The sequence below is a fragment of the Salvelinus fontinalis genome, chromosome 8, assembly GCF_029448725.1.
Source record: "Salvelinus fontinalis isolate EN_2023a chromosome 8, ASM2944872v1, whole genome shotgun sequence".
NCBI classification, from domain to species: domain Eukaryota; kingdom Metazoa; phylum Chordata; class Actinopteri; order Salmoniformes; family Salmonidae; genus Salvelinus; species Salvelinus fontinalis.
In genome coordinates this window covers 33,112,036-33,134,704 of record NC_074672.1, presented here as the reverse complement: position 1 = coordinate 33,134,704, position 22,669 = coordinate 33,112,036, and the positions used below count along the sequence as shown (strand labels likewise).

Sequence of the window (22,669 nt, the reverse complement as noted above, 5' to 3'; positions counted from 1 at the left end):
TGTCATTATGGGGTATTGTGTGTAGATGGGTGAGATTTTTTTTGTTTGTTCATGCTTTAACAATAAAATGTGAAATAAGTCAAAGGGTATGATGAATACTTTCTCAAGGCACTGTATGTACTGTATAAATCATAAAAAATGTTTTGTATATATATACTGTATATAGCATAAAGCATTCACTTTAACCTATGGTCATTTGTGCCATATTGTGGTCAAAATAATAAACACTCAAGGAATCTCGCCGTAAACATGACGTTATATTCCTAACACCGCGTTTTATGTTTTTTTTTGCCGCGTTCAAAACAACTAGGAACTGTGTACTCGGAAATCGAAATATCCGACATCCGACCTCAGTGTGTTCAAGACAACTGGGAACTCGTAAAAAAACGAGCACAACCTGGAAAATTTGTTTTGAACGGTCATCCAACTCGTAATTCCAAGTCCTAAACTCGGGTATCTTTCTTGAGCTCCGATTTTCTGATTTGAATATTACTGACGTCATGATTGGAGCTCTTATCACCTGGAAAATTTGTTTTGAACGGTCATCCAACTCGGAATTCCAAGTCATAAACTCGGGCATCTTGCTTGAGCTCCGACTTTTTGATTTGAAGATTACTGACGTCATGATTTGACCTCGTATTTTTCCTTGTTCTCAGTTGTGTTGAACGCACCATTAGGCTAGAAAAAATGTGTGACGTAGAAGCCAAGATGGCGGCCCCCCTCTCCACGATGAAATTTTGGAAACCGGGTAAGCGCAATATTGTTAAATTAGACAATGATTGCATGCATTTGGTTGTTTCACGTAAAAAGTGTATTCATTTGTGCATGTGAATTAGTGCGTAAGACATTTATAGCAGATAACCAACGTTTTTTCCCGCCTGCGTTGTGTTATGATCGCTAACGTTACTGCTGTGGTCCATTGTCCATGATACTAGCTAGTTATAACGTTAACTAGCTAACGGTAACGTTAGTAACTAGTTACTGATATCTTGAGGATGGTGAACGTATTTAAGTTGCCCAACATGACAAAATATACGTTGTCAAGCCACATTGTCTAGGATGTAAAGGGGTGTAACTAGCTAACTAATTAACTAGCTAGCTAGCTAGTTACTATCATTCGGTTCCCGCTCGGTTATGCATAAGGATTTTGCACGTCCCTTTGCAGTAAAAATGTATCTATAGCTATATTGGCCCGTCATCAAATCAGGCGTTAGTTATGTAAACGTTAGCTGAATCCAAGCTGTCAGCAGTATTTCACTATGCAGAGAAACAATCTGTGGTGTTAGGTCATCTTATCAATGTTGTATTTGTTTCATTGCGGCGTTGATTACGGTTGATCATGAATTTACGCCGATCTTTGATTATCTTACATCATCATCGTCTGTGTCTAAGGTTCGGAGGCCCCCGGGATATCGGAGGAGCGGCATGTCACGACAGAAACGACAGGCTCCCCCATAATTTTCAACCCTCACACCGCGCTGTCCATCGAGAAGCAGCGACAGAAACTTCCTGTTTTCAAGGTTGCTCATCAACTCTCATTAGTAAAGTGTTTTTTATTGTTTCTACTAAAATCATAGGAGCCCTGTTGACATGTCTGCCATGTTGTTTTCAGCACAGAAACAACATCCTTTACTTGGTGGAGAGTTACCAGACAGTGATCATCGTAGGAGAGACAGGATGTGGGAAGACTACACAGATCCCCCAGGTTTGGATAAGCTAATATACAGTAGCCAGGCTTGACAATGACAGAGTTGGCTCAAGCAGCAGTTCATATCTGGCTAGTTCTAACTAAATATGAAGGATTTTGACCATTCTCATGAAGTAGGACAGATTAAAATAGAAGTTGGGGTAGGGGAACACTTGACTCATTACTGTGGAGAATACTATGGACACACCAGTCTTCCACTAGTGAAGCTGAGTTGTTTTGCAGCCAGTAGAACAGCCTCCAGGCAGGACACTGCAGCAGTGGACTGATACCCTTCACACCGCTTCCTTCTTACGGAGCGGGAGAGTGACCTTGTCCGCTGCTTACTAGCCATTTTATCTTCTATGCAACCAGGGTTCGGAGCAAATCAAGTGGGACTTAATTTCTGCTGAGTAGGCTGTCCTAGACTTTATATTGATGCCCCTCGCTCTCTTTCTCTCACCCCCCCCCCTTGTCCTCTGTCTTTCTCTTGCTCTTCTGCATCCCTCTCTTACCCCTTCCTTTCTTTCTCCACCTCAGTATTTGCTGGAGGCTGGCTGGGCAGCTGAGGGGAAGGTGATTGGTGTGACACAGCCTCGTAGAGTGGCTGCTATCTCAGTAAGTACTCCTATCTCCCTCACATTCTCCTTAAGCTCTGCCGGCCCTTTGGACCGCTTACTGCCCTGAATATCAAATAGTCCCCTTTTATAATTTTAAAGAGTTGCAAAGAACGATATAACTTTATTAAAATAACTGTATTTTGGCACTTTTTAGAGGGGGGCACTGAGGCTGTTTCCTCTCTCTTCCTGTCAGGTAGCCAATCGTTTGGCAGAAGAGCGTGGAGCCCTGTTGGGGCATGAGGTGGGCTATACCATTCGCTTTGATGACTGCTCTGACCCCCATGCCACCCGCATCAAGGTACTACAGTCAGCCTGTCGCCATGTCCCCTGACACATAGTGCTACCATCAATTCCTTGGATCTTTTCCTTATGTGAATTTTCTTTTTCTCCCTCAGTTCCTGACAGATGGGATGCTGGTGAGAGAGATGATGGCTGATCCTCTACTGAAGAAGTACAGGTGAATAACTTCACTAACAAACTGATCTAGTATTGGCTACGCCATACTAGCCTCAGACTGAATATCAATGGTGGATTCACAGTCTGGGTTCATCCTGTTTTAACCCCAGGGATCTGTCTATCTTTCCTCCTCAGTGTCCTAATGCTCGACGAGGCCCATGAAAGAACCCTCTACACGGACATAGCCATCGGCCTGCTAAAGAAGGTAGCTTCTGTGCATGTCTTCTTTAATGTTGGAATCCTTAATTGAAAAGATAGAGAAGTGTTTACCCTGCCTATGTTTTGGTAAACAGCTGAGGGATGGGCCTGGAGAAATGAAACCACTCTTAAATTCAAAGCCACAGCTATGTATCTGAGGACTGACCATCCATGATATAAAAACTTGAGTTTTGAGGCTATGCAATGTTATATTGACTTTGTTTGCAAACATTGGAGTATAACAAGCTTATATTTTGCGTTTCTGATTGGTATGACCGTTGAACTAAGCTCATCCGGCATTTATAAGTTATGTTCTTCAAGAATCAATGGGCGTATGTTCAATTTATAAGTCAAGAAATGTATGTAGCAACTAAGGATTCACAGCTTTAACAGCTCTATCTACTTCACTGTAATGTATTTCCACTGACCATGCATTCAGTTAGGCTTACAATGCATCTGAAATCTATTAAATCTAATAAATAAAGCTATCTCCTCGTTTCATCCTTTTCTAGATTCAGAAGAAGCGCAGAGACCTCAGGCTGATAGTGGCCTCTGCCACTCTGGATGCCAAGGTGATTCTCTGATTCATTAAGATGGACAGATATGCTTCAGTACAGAGAAACAAAGGAACCGGGAGAGATGAGCTGATGTCATGAGAGACCACAGTGCACTGACATCTGAAATGTACTACCAAGATCGTGCAGTCGGCTCATGAATGCGTCAGTCAGCAAGCCAGATGGGACATCAGGCTGTATTTTTTTTGTTTGTCTTGTGCAGAAATGGTTTTTATGTTAGCCAACTCAGCAATTTTTGCTTCATATGATTTTTTCAGAATTGCTGTAGTAATACTGTTCCCTGTGTAGCTCAACCGAATCTCGCTTTAGGTACAGTTGCATTTCACATTTGCAAATACAGTTGGATAAAATATCTATTTTGTCTTAGAAACAAACAACTCCTTTGTTGTGGTCATGCCAGTGTCAAGCCTGTTTAACTGGTTACATCTTACCCACTCCTCTTATCACCTTGGCTGCAGAAATTCCAAGAGTTCTTTAACCTGAATGAGACTGGAGATCCTAACAAGGATACGTGTGGAATTCTGACGGTGGAGGGACGCACCTTCCCTGTTGACGTCTTCTACACTGTCAGGTATTCCATGGAATTCTGAGCGTCTCTTCTGACTCCAAACCTGTCACATATGATCACATTCTACAGCCCCACATCCTTAATGTTTAATTGGTGTCAGAATTAATCAAGCTCAGGACAGACTGAGTTGAGCATCTCCTCACATTGTCTGCGCTCTCTTTCTCTCTGTCCCCAGACCAGTCATTATACACTGTCTCCCCTATCGCTCTGTCCCCAGCCCAGTCATTATACACTGTCTCCCCTATCTCTCTGTCCCCCCAGCCCAGTCATTATACACGGTCTCCCCTATCGCTCTGTCCCCAGCCCAGTCATTATACACTGTCTCCCCTATCTCTCTGTCCACCCAGCCCAGTCATTATACACGGTCTCCCCTATCTCTCTGTCCCCAGACCAGTCATTATACACTGTCTCCCCTATCGCTCTGTCCCCAGCCCAGTCATTATACACTGTCTCCCCTATCTCTCTGTCCCCAGACCAGTCATTATACACTGTCTCCCCTATCTCTCTGTCCCCAGACCAGTCATTATACACTGTCTCCCCTATCTCTCTGTCCCCAGCCCAGTCATTATACACTGTCTCGCCTATCGCTCTGTCCCCAGCCCAGTCATTATACACTGTCTCCCCTATCTCTCTGTCCCCAGCCCAGTCATTATACACTGTCTCCCCTATCGCTCTGTCCCCAGCCCAGTCATTATACACTGTCTCCCCTATCGCTCTGTCCCCAGACCAGTCATTATACACTGTCTCCCCTATCGCTCTGTCCCCAGACCAGTCATTATACACTGTCTCCCCTAGCGCTCTGTCCCCAGCCCAGTCATTATACACTGTCTCCCCTATCGCTCTGTCCCCAGACCAGTCATTATACACTGTCTCCCCTATCTCTCTGTCCCCAGCCCAGTCCCAGACTATGTGAAGGCCACAGTGGAGACGGTGCTGAAGATCCATGAGACTGAGGATGATGGAGATGTTCTGGCCTTCCTCACTGGACAGGTGTGTTTCTCTTACGGTTTGATTTTGAGCTGGGTACTTGTTGTCGTGTGACCTGTGTGTGTCCTGTAGGAGGAAGTGGAGAAGGTGGTGTCTCTGCTCCAGGAGCAGGCCAGAGCTCTGGGCCGTCTCGGCATGAAGAAATACCTCAAGGTGCTGCCCATGTACGCAGGCCTGCCCTACACTGACCAGATGAAGGTGTTTGAGAGGACGCCCCCTACTGTCCGCAAGGTGATTTTCAATCTGCCTCTGTGCTCCGTCCCAATGTCCCTACGCACTGGTCATCAACCCTGATCAATGGAATGTTAATTTAGTTGTTTTGTTACTGGGCTGGCACAAAAGTCTGCACATCTTCTAGTTCTCTAGGACCAGGGTTGGTGAGAGCTGGTCTAGGGGTACTGCATATGATGCATGTATCGCTATCAGCGTCCTAAAGAGACGCAGGGTCTTATCCGGGACAAGTAAAAACAAATGGATATATTTATTTATTGTCAGACAAGAAGAATATAGATTTAGGTTGTCCAAATGGACAAGAAAATAAAATCACACATCCCAATATCAAACAATTACTCTGATCAGAGAGGCTAACATTGGAATACATTTTTTAATGTACACAAATAAAAAGCCTACAGTGCCTTCAAAAAGATTTCACACTAGTGGTCTTCACGGATTCAAAAAGTTGGACCGGTTCTGAAATGGACCTGGGTCTTTCCCACCCGGACCCGATATGCATAATCTTTTTAAATATAGAGACCCGTTCCGAACGGACCTGAGGACATCTAGACACGTTCCATATAGTCCTAGGTGGATCCCAGTCCGCTCTGGGTGAACAAAGCATCAGAAAAGCTACTTTATTAACCAGAGCTGATAAAGCACAAGAGGAGGGAGAGAGGTACCACTAGCAGACAGGGGAGGGGGCATACTGTGAGCGAGTGACAAGGGGAGGAGAGACGGCAACCAACCAAGCCGACTCGCGCTATAATAGACTAAGGGCTGCCATAGCTAGGTTATTTATCATCAAATATGATTACATAGTACCTGTCTTGGACTGCATCGAACCAGGAGAAGCTAATTAAGCTAGCTAGGCTAACTGATGCTTTAGTTCATACACTTTCTCATCTTAGTTACAAATAACTCCATTCAGAATATTAAGTAGCAGCCTGCCGACCTGTTTGCGCTTGGTTGTTGTAGCCTATCCTTCTCCTTTTTATTACCTAATTTTAATTCCATCTTTCACTGATTAAATATTTCCTAACTTTTGCCACACGCTGAGCGATGCTCTATGACTGTAGCCTATTGCCGCTTTGATGACTTATGATTGACCAAGAGAAAGCGCCGTTCTTGTGAAAAGCAAGAGCAGCAGCATAAATTATAAAATGTCTTTCTCTACTGCAGCAGTCGCGTTCGGATCTGAATGGGCCCTTCCGGACAAGTCAGTTAGTCAGACCTACTGGTAAATTTAAAAAAGCAGACATTGAATATCCCTTTTGAGCATGGTGAATATATTAATTACACTTTGGATGGTATATCAATATACCCAGTCACTTAAGGACACAGGGGCCTTACTCAGTTGCCGGAGAGGAAGGAAACCACTCAGGGATTTCACCATGAGGCCAGTGGTGACTTTAAAACAGTTGGTGTTTAATGGCTGTGACAGGAGAACACTGAGGATGGATCAAATCAACAACATTGTAGTTACTCCACAATACTAATGTAAATGACAGAGTGACACGAAGGAAGCCTGTACAGAATAAAAATAATGCTAGTTGATTCTGTTGACATACTCGTGTTCAGATCAAATGGTCCCGTTAGCGGAGGCAGTCATCATGTTGAAACTATTTAACCATAGACTTAATTGTTTAAAACCTGGATGTTTTATGTCATTTTATGAAGCATGTCTTACCTTGTTTCAAAGTATCCTAGCCTAAAATACGACCATAGAAATGTTGAGGGAATTACTCTACATGGCCAAATGTATGTGTTCATCCTTTCAAATTAGTGCATTCGGCTATTTCAGCCACACCTATTGCTGACAGGTGTATAAAATTGAGCACACAGACATGCAATCTCCATAGACACACTTTGGCAGTAGAATGGCCCGTACTGAAGAGCTCAGTGACTTTCAATGTTGCACTGTCATAGGATGCCACCTTTCCAACTAGTCAGTTCGTCAAATTTCTGCCCTGCTAACGCCACACAAACTCACAGAATGGGACCGCCGAGTGCTGAAGCGCGTAAAAATTGTCTGTCCTCAGTTGCAACACTCGCTACGAGTTCCTAACTGCCTCTGGAAGCAACGTCAGTACAATAACTGTTCGTCGGGAGCTTCATGAATTGTGTTGACATGGCCGAGCAGCCGCTCGCACACAAGCCTAAAATCACCATGCGCAATGCCAAGCTTTGGGCTGGAGAGGTGTAAAGCTCGCTGCCATTGGACTCTGGAGCAGTGGAAACCTGTTCTTTGAAGTGATGAATCACGCTTTACCATCTGGCAGACAAATCTGCGTTTAGCGGATGCCAGGGGAACGCTACCTGCCCGAACGCATAGTGCCAACTGTGAAGTTTTGTGGAGGAGGAATAATGATCTGGGGCTGTTTTTTATGGTTCCAGTGAAGGGAAATCCTTTACGCTACAGCATACAATGACATTCTAGACGATTCTGTACTTCCATCTTTGTGGCAACAGTTTGGGGGAGGCCCTTTCCTGTTTCAGCATGACAATGCCCCCGTGCACAAAGCGAGGTCCATACAGAAATGGTTTGTTGAGAACAGTGTGGAAGAACTTGACTGGCCTGCACAGATCCCTGACCTCAACCCCGTCGAACACCTTTAGGATTAATTGGAATGCAGACTGCGAGCCAGGCCTAATCACCCAACATCAGTGCCCGACCTCACTAACGCTCTTGTGGCTGAATGGAAGCAAGTCCCTGCAGCAATGTTCCAACATCTAGTGGAAAGCCTTCCCAGAAGAGGAGAGGCTGTTATAGCAGCAAAGGGGGGAACAATTCCATAATAATGCCCATGATTTTAGAATGAGATTTTAGACGTGCATACTTTTGGTCATGTAGTGTATTTAATAATGCTTAATATGACAATGAAACCAGCCTTTTTCTCATGTTCTATTGGTTTTAAATCAATGTTATTTTATTGTCCAGCAGCCAAAGGCATAATCCTAGTCATATTAGTAAACCATGCTAGTTGGTGATAATCCTAGTCATATTAGGAAACCGTGCTAGTTGATGATAATCCTAGTCATATTAGTAAACCGTGCTAGTTGATAATAATCCTAGTCATATTAGTAAACCATGCTAGTTGATGATAATCCTAGTCATATTAGTAAACCATACTAGTTGATAATAATCCTAGTCATATTAGTAAACCGTACTAGTTGATAATAATCCTAGTCATATTAGTAAACCGTGCTAGTTGATGATAATCCTAGTCATATTAGTAAACCATGCTAGTTGATGATAATCCTAGTCATATTAGTAAACCATGCTAGTTGATAATAATCCTAGTCATATTAGTAAACCATGCTAGTTGATGATAATCCTAGTCATATTAGTAAACCATACTAGTTGATAATAATCCTAGTCATATTAGTAAACCATGCTAGTTGATAATAATCCTAGTCATATTAGTAAACCATGCTAGTTGATAATAATCCTAGTCATATTAGTAAACCATGCTAGTTGATAATAATCCTAGTCATATTAGTAAACCATGCTAGTTGATAATAATCCTAGTCATATTAGTAAACCATGCTAGTTGATAATAATCCTAGTCATATTAGTAAACCATGCTAGTTGATAATAATCCTAGTCATATTAGTAAACCATGCTAGTTGATAATAATCCTAGTCATATTAGTAAACCATGCTAGTTGATAATAATCCTAGTCATATTAGTAAACCATGCTAGTTGATAATAATCCTAGTCATATTAGTAAACCATGCTAGTTGATAATAATCCTAGTCATATTAGTAAACCATGCTAGTTGATAATAATCCTAGTCATATTAGTAAACCATGCTAGTTGATAATCCTAGTCATATTAGTAAACCATGCTAGTTGATAATAATCCTAGTCATATTAGTAAACCATGCTAGTTGATAATAATCCTAGTCATATTAGTAAACCATACTAGTTGATAATAATCCTAGTCATATTAGTAAACCATACTAGTTGATAATAATCCTAGTCATATTAGTAAACCATGCTAGTTGATAATAATCCTAGTCATATTAGTAAACCATGCTAGTTGATAATAATCCTAGTCATATTAGTAAACCATGCTAGTTGATAATAATCCTAGTCATATTAGTAAACCATGCTAGTTGATAATAATCCTAGTCATATTAGTAAACCATGCTAGTTGATAATAATCCTAGTCATATTAGTAAACCATGCTAGTTGATAATAATCCTAGTCATATTAGTAAACCATGCTAGTTGATAATAATCCTAGTCATATTAGTAAACCATGCTAGTTGATAATAATCCTAGTCATATTAGTAAACCATGCTAGTTGATAATAATCCTAGTCATATTAGTAAACCATGCTAGTTGATGATAATCCTAGTCATATTAGTAAACCATGCTAGTTGATGATAATCCTAGTCATATTAGTAAACCATGCTAGTTGATAATAATCCTAGTCATATTAGTAAACCATGCTAGTTGATAATAATCCTAGTCATATTAGTAAACCATGCTAGTTGATAATAATCCTAGTCATATTAGTAAACCATACTAGTTGATAATAATCCTAGTCATATTAGTAAACCATACTAGTTGATAATAATCCTAGTCATATTAGTAAACCATGCTAGTTGATAATAATCCTAGTCATATTAGTAAACCATGCTAGTTGATAATAATCCTAGTCATATTAGTAAACCATGCTAGTTGATAATAATCCTAGTCATATTAGTAAACCATACTAGTTGATAATAATCCTAGTCATATTAGTAAACCATGCTAGTTGATAATAATCCTAGTCATATTAGTAAACCATGCTAGTTGATAATAATCCTAGTCATATTAGTAAACCATACTAGTTGATAATAATCCTAGTCATATTAGTAAACCATGCTAGTTGATGATAATCCTAGTCATATTAGTAAACCATGCTAGTTGATAATAATCCTAGTCATATTAGTAAACCATGCTAGTTGATGATAATCCTAGTCATATTAGTAAACCATGCTAGTTGATGATAATCCTAGTCATATTAGGAAACCATGCTAGTTGATGATAATCCTAGTCATATTAGTAAACCATGCTAGTTGATGATAATCCTAGTCATATTAGTAAACCATGCTAGTTGATGATAATCCTAGTCATATTAGGAAACCATGCTAGTTGATGATAATCCTAGTCATATTAGTAAACCATGCTAGGTGATGCATCATTAGATCTCCCTTTAAATTCTAACTGATATTTTCATCTGTGGGCTTTTGAGAACGGTGTTTTCCTGCTAATTGCATTTTTTAACATTTGAGCATAACCTACAGCAGGGTTAGCCAACTGTCGGCCCGCTAGTTGGTGTTGGAGACCCTTTTCCAGGGGTGGGGATAACGTGACAGGTGGCTTTAACATTTGGGCAAGTAAAAATTCTGTCCTAATTATTTGAAGGACAAGTGGCAAAGATAAGTTAATGTCTAGTTCTCAGATGGCCAGATTGTAGTTTGTGGCAAAGAATGCTTTTATACCTCCGCTTGGACATAGGACAGCCATGGGTATACGGTAAGCTTCCTTAAGAGTACCGAGCGATAAACACTTTTTGCCACAGGATGAAATGATCTGAGTGGCTGAAGCATGTGCTTTATAATCAATTCACAATGTGCAATTCCCCTTTGCAAAGCCTTGTATTGGATATACAGTAGTGGGCGGTCTATGTTAAAGCGCTCTCTCTGGTTCGCTAAGGTGGTGGTGGCCACTAACATAGCAGAGACGTCCATCACCATCAACGGCATCGTGTTTGTGATCGACTGTGCGTTTGTCAAGCTGCGGGCATACAACCCTTGCACTACCATCGAGTCGCTGGTGGTCACGCCCATCTCCAAGGCCTCAGCCAGTCAGAGGGCAGGACGAGGGGGACGCAACCGAGCCGGGAAGTGCTTCAGACTATACACAGGTGTGTATGTGTGAGGGGGGGGGGGGGTCTCTGTGTGTTTGTTATCAGAAAAGGCCATTGGTGAGGGGGAAAAAGTGTCAAGAAAGCTCTAAGCTTTCTCAGATCAGCAATGGTGAGTGAATGACAGCAGGGGAAGGGTGTGGAATGCAGCCCTGTACTGCGGTGTGTGTGTTCTGACCTGTCTGTGTGCTCCAGAGGAGGATTTTGAGAAGCTGCCTGCGTCCACGGTTCCCGAGATGCAGCGCACCAACCTGGCCCCTGTCATCCTGCAGCTCAAAGCTCTGGGCATAGACAACGTGCTGCGATTCAGCTTTCTCTCTGTGAGTCCATCCAGTACAATGTGTGTACTTTGTTTTGAGCACTGTAATCTCGGGTTTACTCAGATCTAAAATCTTTCGGAATTTGGTCAGATGCTGAAGTAGTCTGTACACAAGATTAAGAGCACTGTGAAAGGCTCACAATTCTGAAAGGTGGTGAATTGACTCAAAGAGCACCAAGACTGGTTGTCAACAAATTATAAACTTTGATAGCCTGCGTATTAAACTAACTTTATAATTGTTCCCACTCTAGCCTCCTCCAGCCCAGTCCATGGTCCAAGCCCTGGAGCTGCTCTACGCCCTGGGGGGTCTGGACCAGTATGGTCGTCTGACTGACCCTATGGGCATGCGTATGGCAGAGTTCCCCCTCAGCCCCATGTTTGCCAAGATGCTGCTGGAGTCAGGAAACTTTGGCTGTTCCAAGGAGATCGTTACCATAGCAGCCATGATGCAGATCCAAAACATCTTCATGGTGCCAGCCAATCAGAAGAAACCAGCAGTGAGTGTTGCACATGTGGTCATGTTGAATGCCCAGTCTAAAATGTTCTGTTGTGCAGATCTGTATGTCAGTATCTGTGCTTCGAGACTCCAAAGCTTTTACCTGTGTCTGAGAAGCACGGCATCTACCATCCTAATCACCTCTCGTCTCCCTCTGTCTGCATGTCTCCCCGTCTCTTTTTCTCTCTCTGCTCCCATCCTCCTCCCTCCTCCATAGGCGCGAGAGCATCGCAAGTTTGCTGTGGCGGAAGGAGATCATCTCACCATGCTCAATGTGTACGAAGCCTTCATCAAGGTGGGCACTGCCACTGTGTGGGCCACCGCTGGGAATGAAGCCTTCCGTTTAGCAGCGAACAACCTGAATCTTTTAAATGAACATGGTCCATGAACAGCAAAACACTCTGAATGATATAACATTTTAGATTGATATCTTTCCAGGACTTGGTGCTAAAGATCAGCTTTACTAAGCATTTGCATTTCTGAGAACTATACTGAACAAAAATATAAACGCAGCATGCAACAATTTAAAAGATTTGACATATAAGGAAATCAGTCATTTTAAATAGATTCATTAGGCCCTAATCTATGGATTTCACATGACTGGGAATTCAGTTATGCATACAGATACCTTTTAAAAAAAGGTAGGTGTGTGGATCAGAAATCTGGTGTGACCACCATTTGCCTCGTGCAGCGCGACATATCTCCTTTGTAGAGTTGATCATGCTGTGGAATGTTGTCCCACTCCTCAATGGCAGTGCAAAGTTGCTGGATATTAGTGGGAACTGCAACACGCTGTCTTACATGTTGATCCAGAGCATTTCAAACATGCTCAATGGGTGACATGTCTGGTGAGTGTGCAGGCTTCATCAGCTGTCAGGGTGGCTGTTCTCAGACGTTCCCGACAAGTGAAAAAGCCAGATGTGGCGGTCCTGGGCTGGTGTGGTTACACGTGGTCTGTGGTGGTGAGGCCGGTTGGACGTACGGACACATTTTCGAAAACGATGTTGGAGGTAGCTTATGGTAGAGAAATTAACATTCAAATCTCTGGCAACAGCTCTGGTGGACATTCCTGCAGTCAGCAAGCCAATTGCACGCTTCCTCATCTTGAGACATCTGTGGCATTGTGTTCTGTGACAAAACTGCACATTTTAGAGTGGCCTTTTAGTATCCCCAGCACAAGGTGCACCTGTGTAATGATCATGTTTAATCAGCTTCTTGATGGCCACACCTGTCAGGTGGATGGATTTTCTTAGCAAAGGAGAAATGCTCACTAACAGGGATGTAAACAAATTTGTGCACAAAATTTGAGAGAAATAAGCTTTTTGTGCGTATGGAACATTTTCTGGGATTTCAGCTCATGAAACATGAGACCAACACTTTACATGTTGTGTTTATATTTTTGTTCATTGTAAGTACCCTTAAAACCTAAATGGTAGACCAAAAGGTCAAATACATGTAACTGGTTTGTGTCTACCCCCTCTCATCCCTCCAGCACCAGAAGAGCTCTCAGTGGTGTCAGGAACACTTCCTCAACTACAAGGGTCTGCAGCGAGCCATGACTGTTCGAGAACAGCTCAGACGACTCATGAATAAATTCAAGGTGCCACGCACCTCCAGCGAAGGTGTGTATACCCCACATTTCTGTCCTGTTTGTATCCTTTATGTGCACCTCTTTACGGTGTTCAAATTAAACAGGAAATTGTGTTTTTTTGTCTTGTCCAGGTGACCCGGATGTGATCCTGAGATGCATTGTGTCTGGGTTTTTTGCCAACGCTGCCCGCATGCACCACTCAGGATCCTACAGGTGACTACCAACTACCTGAAACACTGTTGCTCATTGCTTTTGCCTTGACTAGGCTGAATGTCTCTACAGTTAATTCATCCCCTCACACCTTCTGTTTCCCAGGACTCTACGGGATGACAGAGAGCTTCACATCCATCCCAACTCTGTGCTGTTTGGAGAGAAGCCTACGAAGTGGTGAGGATTTGGCTTTTACATTGGTCCAAGGGTTCTCAAACCTCTCCCTGGGGACCCCAGAGGTTTCACTATGTTGTTGTAGCCCTAAACTAGCTCAGCTGATTCATCTACTCAAGGGCATAATTGATAGTTGACTGAATCAGGTGTTCGAGGTCTGGAATAGATGAAATATGTCTGGGTCTCAGAGGAGAGGAATGAATCTCCCAGATATGTGCGTCTAACACTGCCATGTCCTCCCCCAGGGTTGTCTTCAATGAAGTCGTGCAGACCTCTAAGTACTACATGCGTGATGTCACAGCTGTAGAGTCCTCCTGGTTGGTCGAGCTTGCTCCCCACTTTTACAAGCAGGCTAAGGTAGGAGAAAAACACTGTCTTTCTAATACTCTACTCTTTTTGTTCTCGCTTGTTTGTTCTGAGAAAAGAACAAAGCACGCCCATAACACATATTAGGGCTATGTGTGTACATTACATGATCAAAAGTATGTGGACACCTGCTTGTCGAACAGCTCATTCCAAAATCATGGGCGTTAATATGGAGTTGGTCCCACCTTTGCTGCTATAACAGCCTCTTCTACTCTTCTGGGAAGGTTTTCCACTAGATGTTGGAACATTACTGCAGGGACTTGCTTTCATTCAGCCACAAGCATTAGTGAGGTCGGGCACTGATGTTGGGTGATTTAGGCCTGGCTCGCAGTCAGCATTCCAATTAATCCTAAAGGTGTTCGACGGGGTTGAGGTCAGGGATCTGTGCAGGCCAGTCAAGTTCTTCCACACTGTTCTCAACAAACCATTTCTGTATGGACCTCGCTTTGTGCACGGGGGCATTGTCATGCTGAAACAGGAAAGGGCCTCCCCCAAACTGTTGCCACAAAGATGGAAGTACAGAATAGTCTAGAATGTCTTTGTATGCTGTAGTGTAAAGGATTTCCCTTCACTGGAACTAAGGGGCCTAGCCCGAACCATGAAACAGCCCCAGACCATTATTCCCCCTCCATCAACCGTCAGTTGGCACTATACATTCGGGAAGGTAGTGTTTTTACCCTGGCAACCCAGATTTCGGACTGCCAGATGGCGAAGCGTGATTCATCACTCCAGAGAACGCGTTTCCACTGCTCCAGAGTCCAATGGCAGTGAGCTTTACACCACTCCAGCCGAAGCTTGGCATTGCGCATAGTGATCTTAGGCTTGTGTGCGGCTGCTCGGCCATGTCAACGCAATTCATGAAGTTCCCGACGAACAGTTATTGTGCTGACGTTGCTTCCAGAGGCAGTTTGGAACTACCACTTTGCGGCTGAGCCATTTTTGCTTCTAGACGTCTCCACTTCACAATAACAGCACTTAGTCGACCAAGGCAGAAATTTGACAAACTGACTTGTTGGAAAGGTGGCATCCTATGACGGAGCCACGTTACAAATAGCCGAATCCACAAATTTCACGGGGTGTCCACCTACTTTTGTGTATGTAAGCTTGCGTGTAACTGTCCGTAGGACCTTTTTTTGGATCTAATCTTATGTATGTAGAACAGTCTATTGATGTTATGTTCTGTGTGGACTCCAGGAAGAGTATCTGCTGCTTCAGGAACAACTAATGGGCATTCTAATAAAACACTACCATATGATATGTTTATCTTAGTCTTTCTCTGATTCACTTTATATCCCTCTTGTTCTCTCTCTGTCTGTATCTCCTTCTCCCCATCTGTTAGCATGGGTCATTAACCAGCAAGAGATCCAGGGTCCTCTGAGCTGGTTTCTGTCCGCCTGTCATAACTCTGACCACTACGTCCTGGTTCCAACCCCTCACCCAGAGAGGACCAGCGTTAGGGGAACAGAGTCATGGGAAGCAGGGTACTGGGTAAGACCCGAAGAGGAGAAAGGAGAACACCCCTCCTAAACCTACACTGTGCCCCCCCATCCCCATTCTGATACCCTCTTCCCCTTTTATCACCCTGTACAAAGATGTATTATATATTTATTTCTCATTCCACATGGTATTCACTAGAGGGCCATTCTGAAACGGACAGAACAAATGAGCATGTACATGGGCTATTTGTTCTGAATTTACTGAAGGGTTAGGGGACCCCCCCTGTCTGCGTTTTGGCTTAGATCAAATGTAGGATCTGTTCTTATCAGTTTAATGTCTGAAAGTTATAGTATGGTTGGAGAGCTTTATAGTTCTGTCCTTTCCAGCATGGCCAGATAGACCAGGTCCCATCCACACCTGTACATATAGAGACAGAGCAGGCTCGGGTCCAGGGAATGGGGGTACCATACCTGGTCCTTGGTTCCATGGTTATTTTTTTATGGCTTTGGGCTCAATTCAATCGAACCCTGTAGTATTTACGCAGTAGCTCTTTTTCCCCATGGTCAAATAAAATCCCAACCAACACCAGCTAGACTCCACAGGTAGATGCTTCCAGTTTAAGATAATCTGTGTGTGTGTATATGTGCAGTAATTTGTAAAACCAAGATGCTGTGTAAACATTGCTATGGGGGGTTTGATTTGAATTCCAGCCTCTGTTTTTACGTCGTGGCATGGTGCGGTAAATAAACAAAGACTGAGTGTGAGGATGTGAAACGTTTTTTTTGGGGGGGGTGCAAAAAATGTGTATCTTATTTTGTAATAATTTGCTCCTCCCCTAGACTGGGTGCTAGTCTCATCCTACTGTAGCTGTCAGTACCAAGGCTAGCAGTCTCCTTTTTCCAATACTTGTCTCTAGAACAGGAATCCCCAACTCCACTCCTGGAGAGATACGGGAACAGCAGGGTTTTGTTCCAACCCAGCCCCAACACAATCAACTACTCGTGGTCTTCAATCTGGATCACGTTTAGCTAAATCAGATGTGTTAGTGCTGGAACAAAAGCCAGCACACCTAATGGCTCTCCAGGAGCAGAGTTCGAGAACCCTGCAATCTTCAATCAGAAGTGTTTTGACTCAGTGGCACAGATCTATAAGCTTGTGCCACAGATGGAAATTCCATTTAGGATTTGATGTGTCGACACAGAATGTAGCGTTCTGGGTTATTACTGTGAAAAAGACCTCTTTGCTTTTAGACAGTGTCTCTACAACTCTTTACTACTGTCTATCTCAAACATAGTGGCCTTTTTAACCGTTCTGTGCCAAATGATCTAACCATATTTCACATTTCATTTTGGTATGAAATGTGCAAATAACCCATCAAGCATTTTAAGTGCAAAAGAAGCAATCAAAACTGAAAAATGTAAGTGCCATTTTTCCATACGAATAAGTGCATTGAGAGATGCATATGAAGCCTAAAAAATGTAAGCATTGTATATTTTTGAGCCATTTCTCTTTGGCCCACCACTGTTTCCCTTTTTCACCATTGGTTGTGGTTTGCATAAATCAGTTGTTCTTTTGTACACCATTGTCTGTGTCAAGACCAGTAATGTTCAACAGAAAGGAAGGCACACATTTTTATGGGTCACTGCTATCTTGGTTCCTTTGGATGTCCCTGCTCATAACCCCAACATTTTACATTTTAACTTCAATGGGTGGGTAGGGACGTCCGAAGGATACCGGATAGCATGGCCCATTTTTAAGTACGTTTCGCCCCATATATTACAACAACCCCTGCTCCTGTCTTGATTTGCTCTTCCTTATTTTCTTTGTTTTTCTCTAGGAGTGCTATTATTATTGGAGAAAAAAAATTACCCCCAAAAGCTTTAGAGTAAGAAAACAAACAAAACCATAGGGCCTGCTTTCATTTCAGTAAGGTTACTGTCCTTACTTTATTGACTTATGTCTGCATGGTTTTAACTTTCAATTCCTTGTCCTTTCTAGGTACAATATAACTGCCTCTGAACTCTGGAAAACTAACATACCATAGATGATCCAATGCAATCTGAATAGTAGAATGACTACAAGTGAAATACTCTTGCATGTTAAATTGTAGTCTTTTAAGAACACTGCTAAGATCACAATGTAGATTTGCACAAATGTAGTTGACTGTGAGATGACTGATGTTCCTCTGTGCTGAGAATCTTAATGCGTCTGTCACAAAGCCACAGTGTAATCTGTAGTCTGTAGTTGCCCAGCTCTGATAAGCAGCTGTATCCCTCAACATCTTGAAATAAAGCCGTATGGTCATGGGCTCAACTATGCCTGTCTGTGTCTGTTAAATGGTTTAAACTTAAGCAATAAGGCCTGAGGTGGTGTGGTATATGGCCAATATACCACGGCTAAGGGCTGTTCTAAGCACGACGCAACATGGAGTGCTAGGACACAGCCCTTAGCCGTGGTGTGCCCTTAGCCGTGGTGTATATTGGCCATATATCACAAACCCCCGAGGTGCTTATTGCTATTATAAACTGTTTACCAATTTAATTAGACCAGTAACAATGTTTTGTCATAGTGATGTACTGCAGCTTTCAGCCAATCAGCATTCAGGGCTCGAACCACCCAGTTTATAATGACCATTAGATCAGTGTTTAGGGGAAACTTCATCCTACACCTGAGTCCTGGGTGAACTTACTGGTGTCCTCAAATACTGGTGCTGTAGTGTACTTGTCCAGCAGGTGTCAGTGTTGTACTGTAAACTGATCTGGAATGCTTTCCAGTCATGCCAGTATTTATTCTCAAATAAATGTTATTCCATTTAAGATTTAAAGAATATAATCAGTATTATTATGGGAGACAATTACAGCATGTTAATAATGTAGTATGCCCAGTTTTTGACCTGTTTCTGTTTAACCTACTCATCCAACAATGTACTGACAATTCTTAAAACAACCTTGTATTGGCATTAAAGACAATCTTCACGGAAATGCTCATAATTACACTGAATTGGATGTTTTGTTTCAATTTAAGGTATTTCGAGTGTTTTAAATTACTAATTTAACCAACTGGATTTATCCTCCGATTAGGCAATTGGAGATTGTGGTAGGCATATGGCTGATGTTAGGCCCTGGTGTGTTTTGTCTGGCTGATTAGGTTAGAAATGATTTCATATTGGGCGCGCATTTAGGCATCTACCTGGCGCGTTGATTGATCTCTGACAGCGGTAAAAGGGAATGTGGGTAGAGTAACCTTACAGCGGGTAGCGGAAATGTAAATAAACTCTTTGAGATGACAGTATGAGAGAGTGCGGCTGACTTCCTCGCTTAGCGCTCCAATCAGTTTGCAGAGTTGCGGGAAGAGCGTGCTCACGACTCCTGGGAATTAAGGGAGCTGGCAACCTGGTCTCAGAGCATTTCGTATTATTCTGTATGTATATCCGAAACATTGCTTTAGCTTGATGTTATGTTTCGTACGATATGTTAAGAATTACAATGGCAATTTGTATACGTTACGAATTTTCAAAACGTTTGAAATGTTACAAATTACAATTTGTTGTGGGTAACGTTAGCTAGGCTATGGGTTAGGGTTAAATGTAGGTTTAAGGTTAAAGAGTTAGGGGAAGGGTTAGCTAAAAAGTTAAATGCAGTTGCTAACATCCTAAAGTTGTCCGTGATGAGATTTGAACACACAACCTTTTGGGTTGCTAGCTGTTCACATATGTCCACCCTGACCAACCACCCTCCTTTCATCTTTGCCTTAAGTAACATGTCTTACATAACCATAACAAACATATTGACATTTCAGTATCCTGGATTTACATGTACTATGCTATGTCTAGTCTATCAGACCAGTCTGAGGAGAAAGAGTCTTCTACTAAAATGTAAGAAAGAGACCTAGGACCTCTTGCGAAATTAATTTTAAAAACGTTGTGACTTTTAAAAGGATGGCACTGGCAACCACTTGGTGGAGTGGAAGGAGGGAGTCATGGCACCAGGCTTTTTTTGTTGTCTTGTATGGTTTTTATTTTCTTAACCCAAACACTTTTTTAATGCCTGCTGCGTAAATTATCCTAACCTGTTATGAAAGTCACTTCTGACATAAACTGTATACCATCTAGTCAAAACTTTTATATAGCCCTGCCATACCTGGAAGATACCAAAGGCATGTAAGTAGGCTAAATATGATTAGCCTAACCCTAAAGCTTTTCAACATGAATACTTCCATACAGCATATGCATTTGAAATATACCCATTTAGATTATTTATTCAATAAAGAAAAATGCTGACCATAATAGTTTTATCACCAGCTAAATAATTTGTAAACCAAAAAGATACCATACCATCTCCAAGGACAAAGTAGTGCCTGCACAGTGAAAAGGCCACTGCCCTGGAGAGAAACCCAGAAAAACAAACACCAGATGTAAGTTAATGGTGATGTTAGACAGTAATATAATGATACTTTTATAACAGTGTGCTGCACCGTTTAAAAAAAAAAGTATTATCCTTTAAAGTACTACTACTAGTTTGATGGTTGTAGCCCCTTATCACATTTCTCTAGTATAGGCTTCTTATCATAATGAACCATATCAGCAAATTGCCTGCGATAAGTGACCGGTATGATGTGTCGATAGTCACTAATCGTCTCAGTTCTAGGGATTTAGTATTGAGACATTTGGGGACACGCTTTCCTGAAGGAAGGAGGTAATGTAATGACCTTAAACCAGCACGTAATCACCTCATCAACAGGGACCGCTTGGCGTAATGGTAAAGGTGTTAACTTGACAGCCTCTGTACCCAGGTTAGAGTCCTGGTCAGGGCTACCCCCCGAATTCAATAAAAATGTTCACAATTCAATAAAAATGTTCAACAGTAGCCCAATACATATCAAGAGTAAATAGGGTTCCTCCTGTTACAATATTTTAACTTTTGACCAAACAAACAAGATGCTGCAAGGCGCTAACTGGCCACTAGCCTAATTGGAATAAGGACAATAACCATTAGCTCCAATGATCATTCTATGATGAGTAGCCTAGTTAAAAATAACCATTCTGGTTGGCAGTCTGGCAGATGCTGTCCAAGCCAAGGTGTTGGGATAGAGCCGGTATTCTTACAACAAACTGGTAGCCTGATGAGCCCCATGTGTGTTCTCAACATTTCAAAGATGTCCACGCTCCCTCATCTAAATAAGATTTACTGTCTCTAAAGGTATCTCACTTCAATATCACTTATAGCCCTATTGATAAGAATTTATCGCGACAGTTGTCATCCCAACCCTGTTGATGGGATATTCTACCTCGGTGTCTAGGCTAGGAAGGAGTCGCCCCTCTGTCCTTGATCTAGGCTGCATTTCTGCTTTAGCTTACATCTAGGTGTTCGGGTCTGTAAAACAGTATTACTGAACTTGTTTTCCAGTTCCACTCAGTTGCCTATTCTAGTTCTCCAACCATGGGATGACAGGAGGAGTGACAGACACATCTGTTAGTGATTCATAGTAGCCTATTGGACCACAGGATTTAGACGAGGCAGCAGTTTGAACAGGTTGTGTGTGTTAGGTCCACTGTCTTCCTTTCCGTGTTCTAGGCCTTCATTTAAACAATCATTGACGTGTTTGAGTCCATTTGAAGAATGTTTAACAGTGATAAAGTGTTCTGGAGGGGAGGCATGTCATGTTTAGATTGTAATTAAGGCCTACCCCCTGTTCAAAGTTTACACATGTTTTGAAAGAAAACAATCTGGTTATTTTTTCCTATCTGTCTTGGTCATTCAAGCGAGAAGTGTCCACGTCTACACCTACATGTTTTTTTGTCACTATGAACGTGTAATTGTATAAACAATATGTCAGTTGATCAATAATATACAGCAGGTTAGTTGAGCTGTAGTCTTGGAGGGTGCTGAGATGAGTTGAATTTCATTTGATCTTCCTATTATCAGTTTGTTTTTCATCTCTTGTAAGGAAAGGAAAGCTGTTGTAAAAATGTACAAATGCTGATGAATTTGAGTTAAATCTGAGTTGGGGATGAGATAAGGTTCATTACAGCTGACCGTTTTGATAGGTATGCGTGTAAGTTAAGTTGCATACCGAGAGGCAGCTTGTGCCCATCAGATCATTCTTCCAGAGCTAGGGCCATGAGAAGTGTCTAGAGGTAGGGGGGACTGACACATTTCGTTGACATCCTAGACCTAGATGGTAAACCTGTGGCAACATATTGGCAAATATAACCACTCACATGATGGTCTTCCATCCTGTTTGGCCACACATTAACATATTCTAATAAATGGCCAGAGTCAAAGGGCCCAGACATGTGCTGAGGGTTAATACTGTTGAATAATAGTTCAAATAACATTTTACGTTCTGCTCTGTTATGACCAAGTGAGTGTGAGAACTGTTGTTGTATTCCCAGGAATAACTATTGACCTGTTTAATTAACCTTGTGCGCAAAAAAAACGTTTAGCTGAGGATTGTGTAAGATCTTACCAGTACTGCCTCATACATTCTGCGTAGTCATTAATGGACACTATATTATATTCCAAATGATCTCTCTTTATAAAATATTATATAATTGAAGGATTGAATTCTTCTCACAGTTTGTATTGCTTAAAAATAAATATATCTTCAAAAACGGTGAAAAGTGGATATTAAATAGACAACATACACTACAAAGCAGGCTTCAGTTTCCACGGGCTTTTGGAGCCTGTAAAAGACATGGTGGGATGGACTGGGCGGAGGGCTCGTAACATTTTGCCATAAATGTTAAGTAGTAGAGAAAATAAAATGAAAAGGAAGAAAATAGGAAAAGACCAGAAAGGATTTCAACCACGGGAGGAGTTTTTACATTTGGAATGGTGGATGCAATCAATTG

General features: G+C 42.1%; 1 protein-coding gene and 1 pseudogene across 1 annotated transcript; both read left to right on the top strand.

Moving 5' to 3' along the window:
• Positions 1-639: 639 nt before the first annotated feature.
• Positions 640-18,129, top strand: LOC129861469 (probable ATP-dependent RNA helicase DHX35). The gene is made up of 20 exons (XM_055932846.1): positions 640-748; positions 1,393-1,520; positions 1,613-1,705; positions 2,225-2,302; positions 2,498-2,602; positions 2,700-2,761; positions 2,896-2,965; positions 3,471-3,530; positions 3,992-4,104; positions 4,995-5,091; positions 5,161-5,319; positions 11,013-11,223; positions 11,419-11,543; positions 11,794-12,039; positions 12,256-12,333; positions 13,531-13,660; positions 13,761-13,842; positions 13,945-14,016; positions 14,259-14,370; positions 15,719-18,129. The coding sequence occupies exons 1-20, from the start codon at positions 688-690 to the stop codon at positions 15,755-15,757; spliced, it is 2,121 nt and encodes a 706-aa protein (XP_055788821.1). The 5' UTR covers positions 640-687; the 3' UTR covers positions 15,758-18,129.
• On the top strand, positions 16,094-16,199 carry LOC129861544 (U2 spliceosomal RNA; annotated as a pseudogene).
• Positions 18,130-22,669: the final 4,540 nt, after the last annotated feature.

What these genes read in the sequence shown, in the direction of transcription:
- LOC129861469 (XM_055932846.1), top strand. Translation starts at nt 688, where the DNA reads ATGTGTGACGTAGAAGCCAAGATGGCGGCCCCCCTCTCCACGATGAAA. An exon ending in CCCATGCCACCCGCATCAAG is followed by an intron (nt 2,603 to 2,699) that starts GTACTACAGTCA and finishes TTTCTCCCTCAG; the next exon opens with TTCCTGACAGATGGGATGCT. An exon ending in CTGCCACTCTGGATGCCAAG is followed by an intron (nt 3,531 to 3,991) that starts GTGATTCTCTGA and finishes CCTTGGCTGCAG; the next exon opens with AAATTCCAAGAGTTCTTTAA.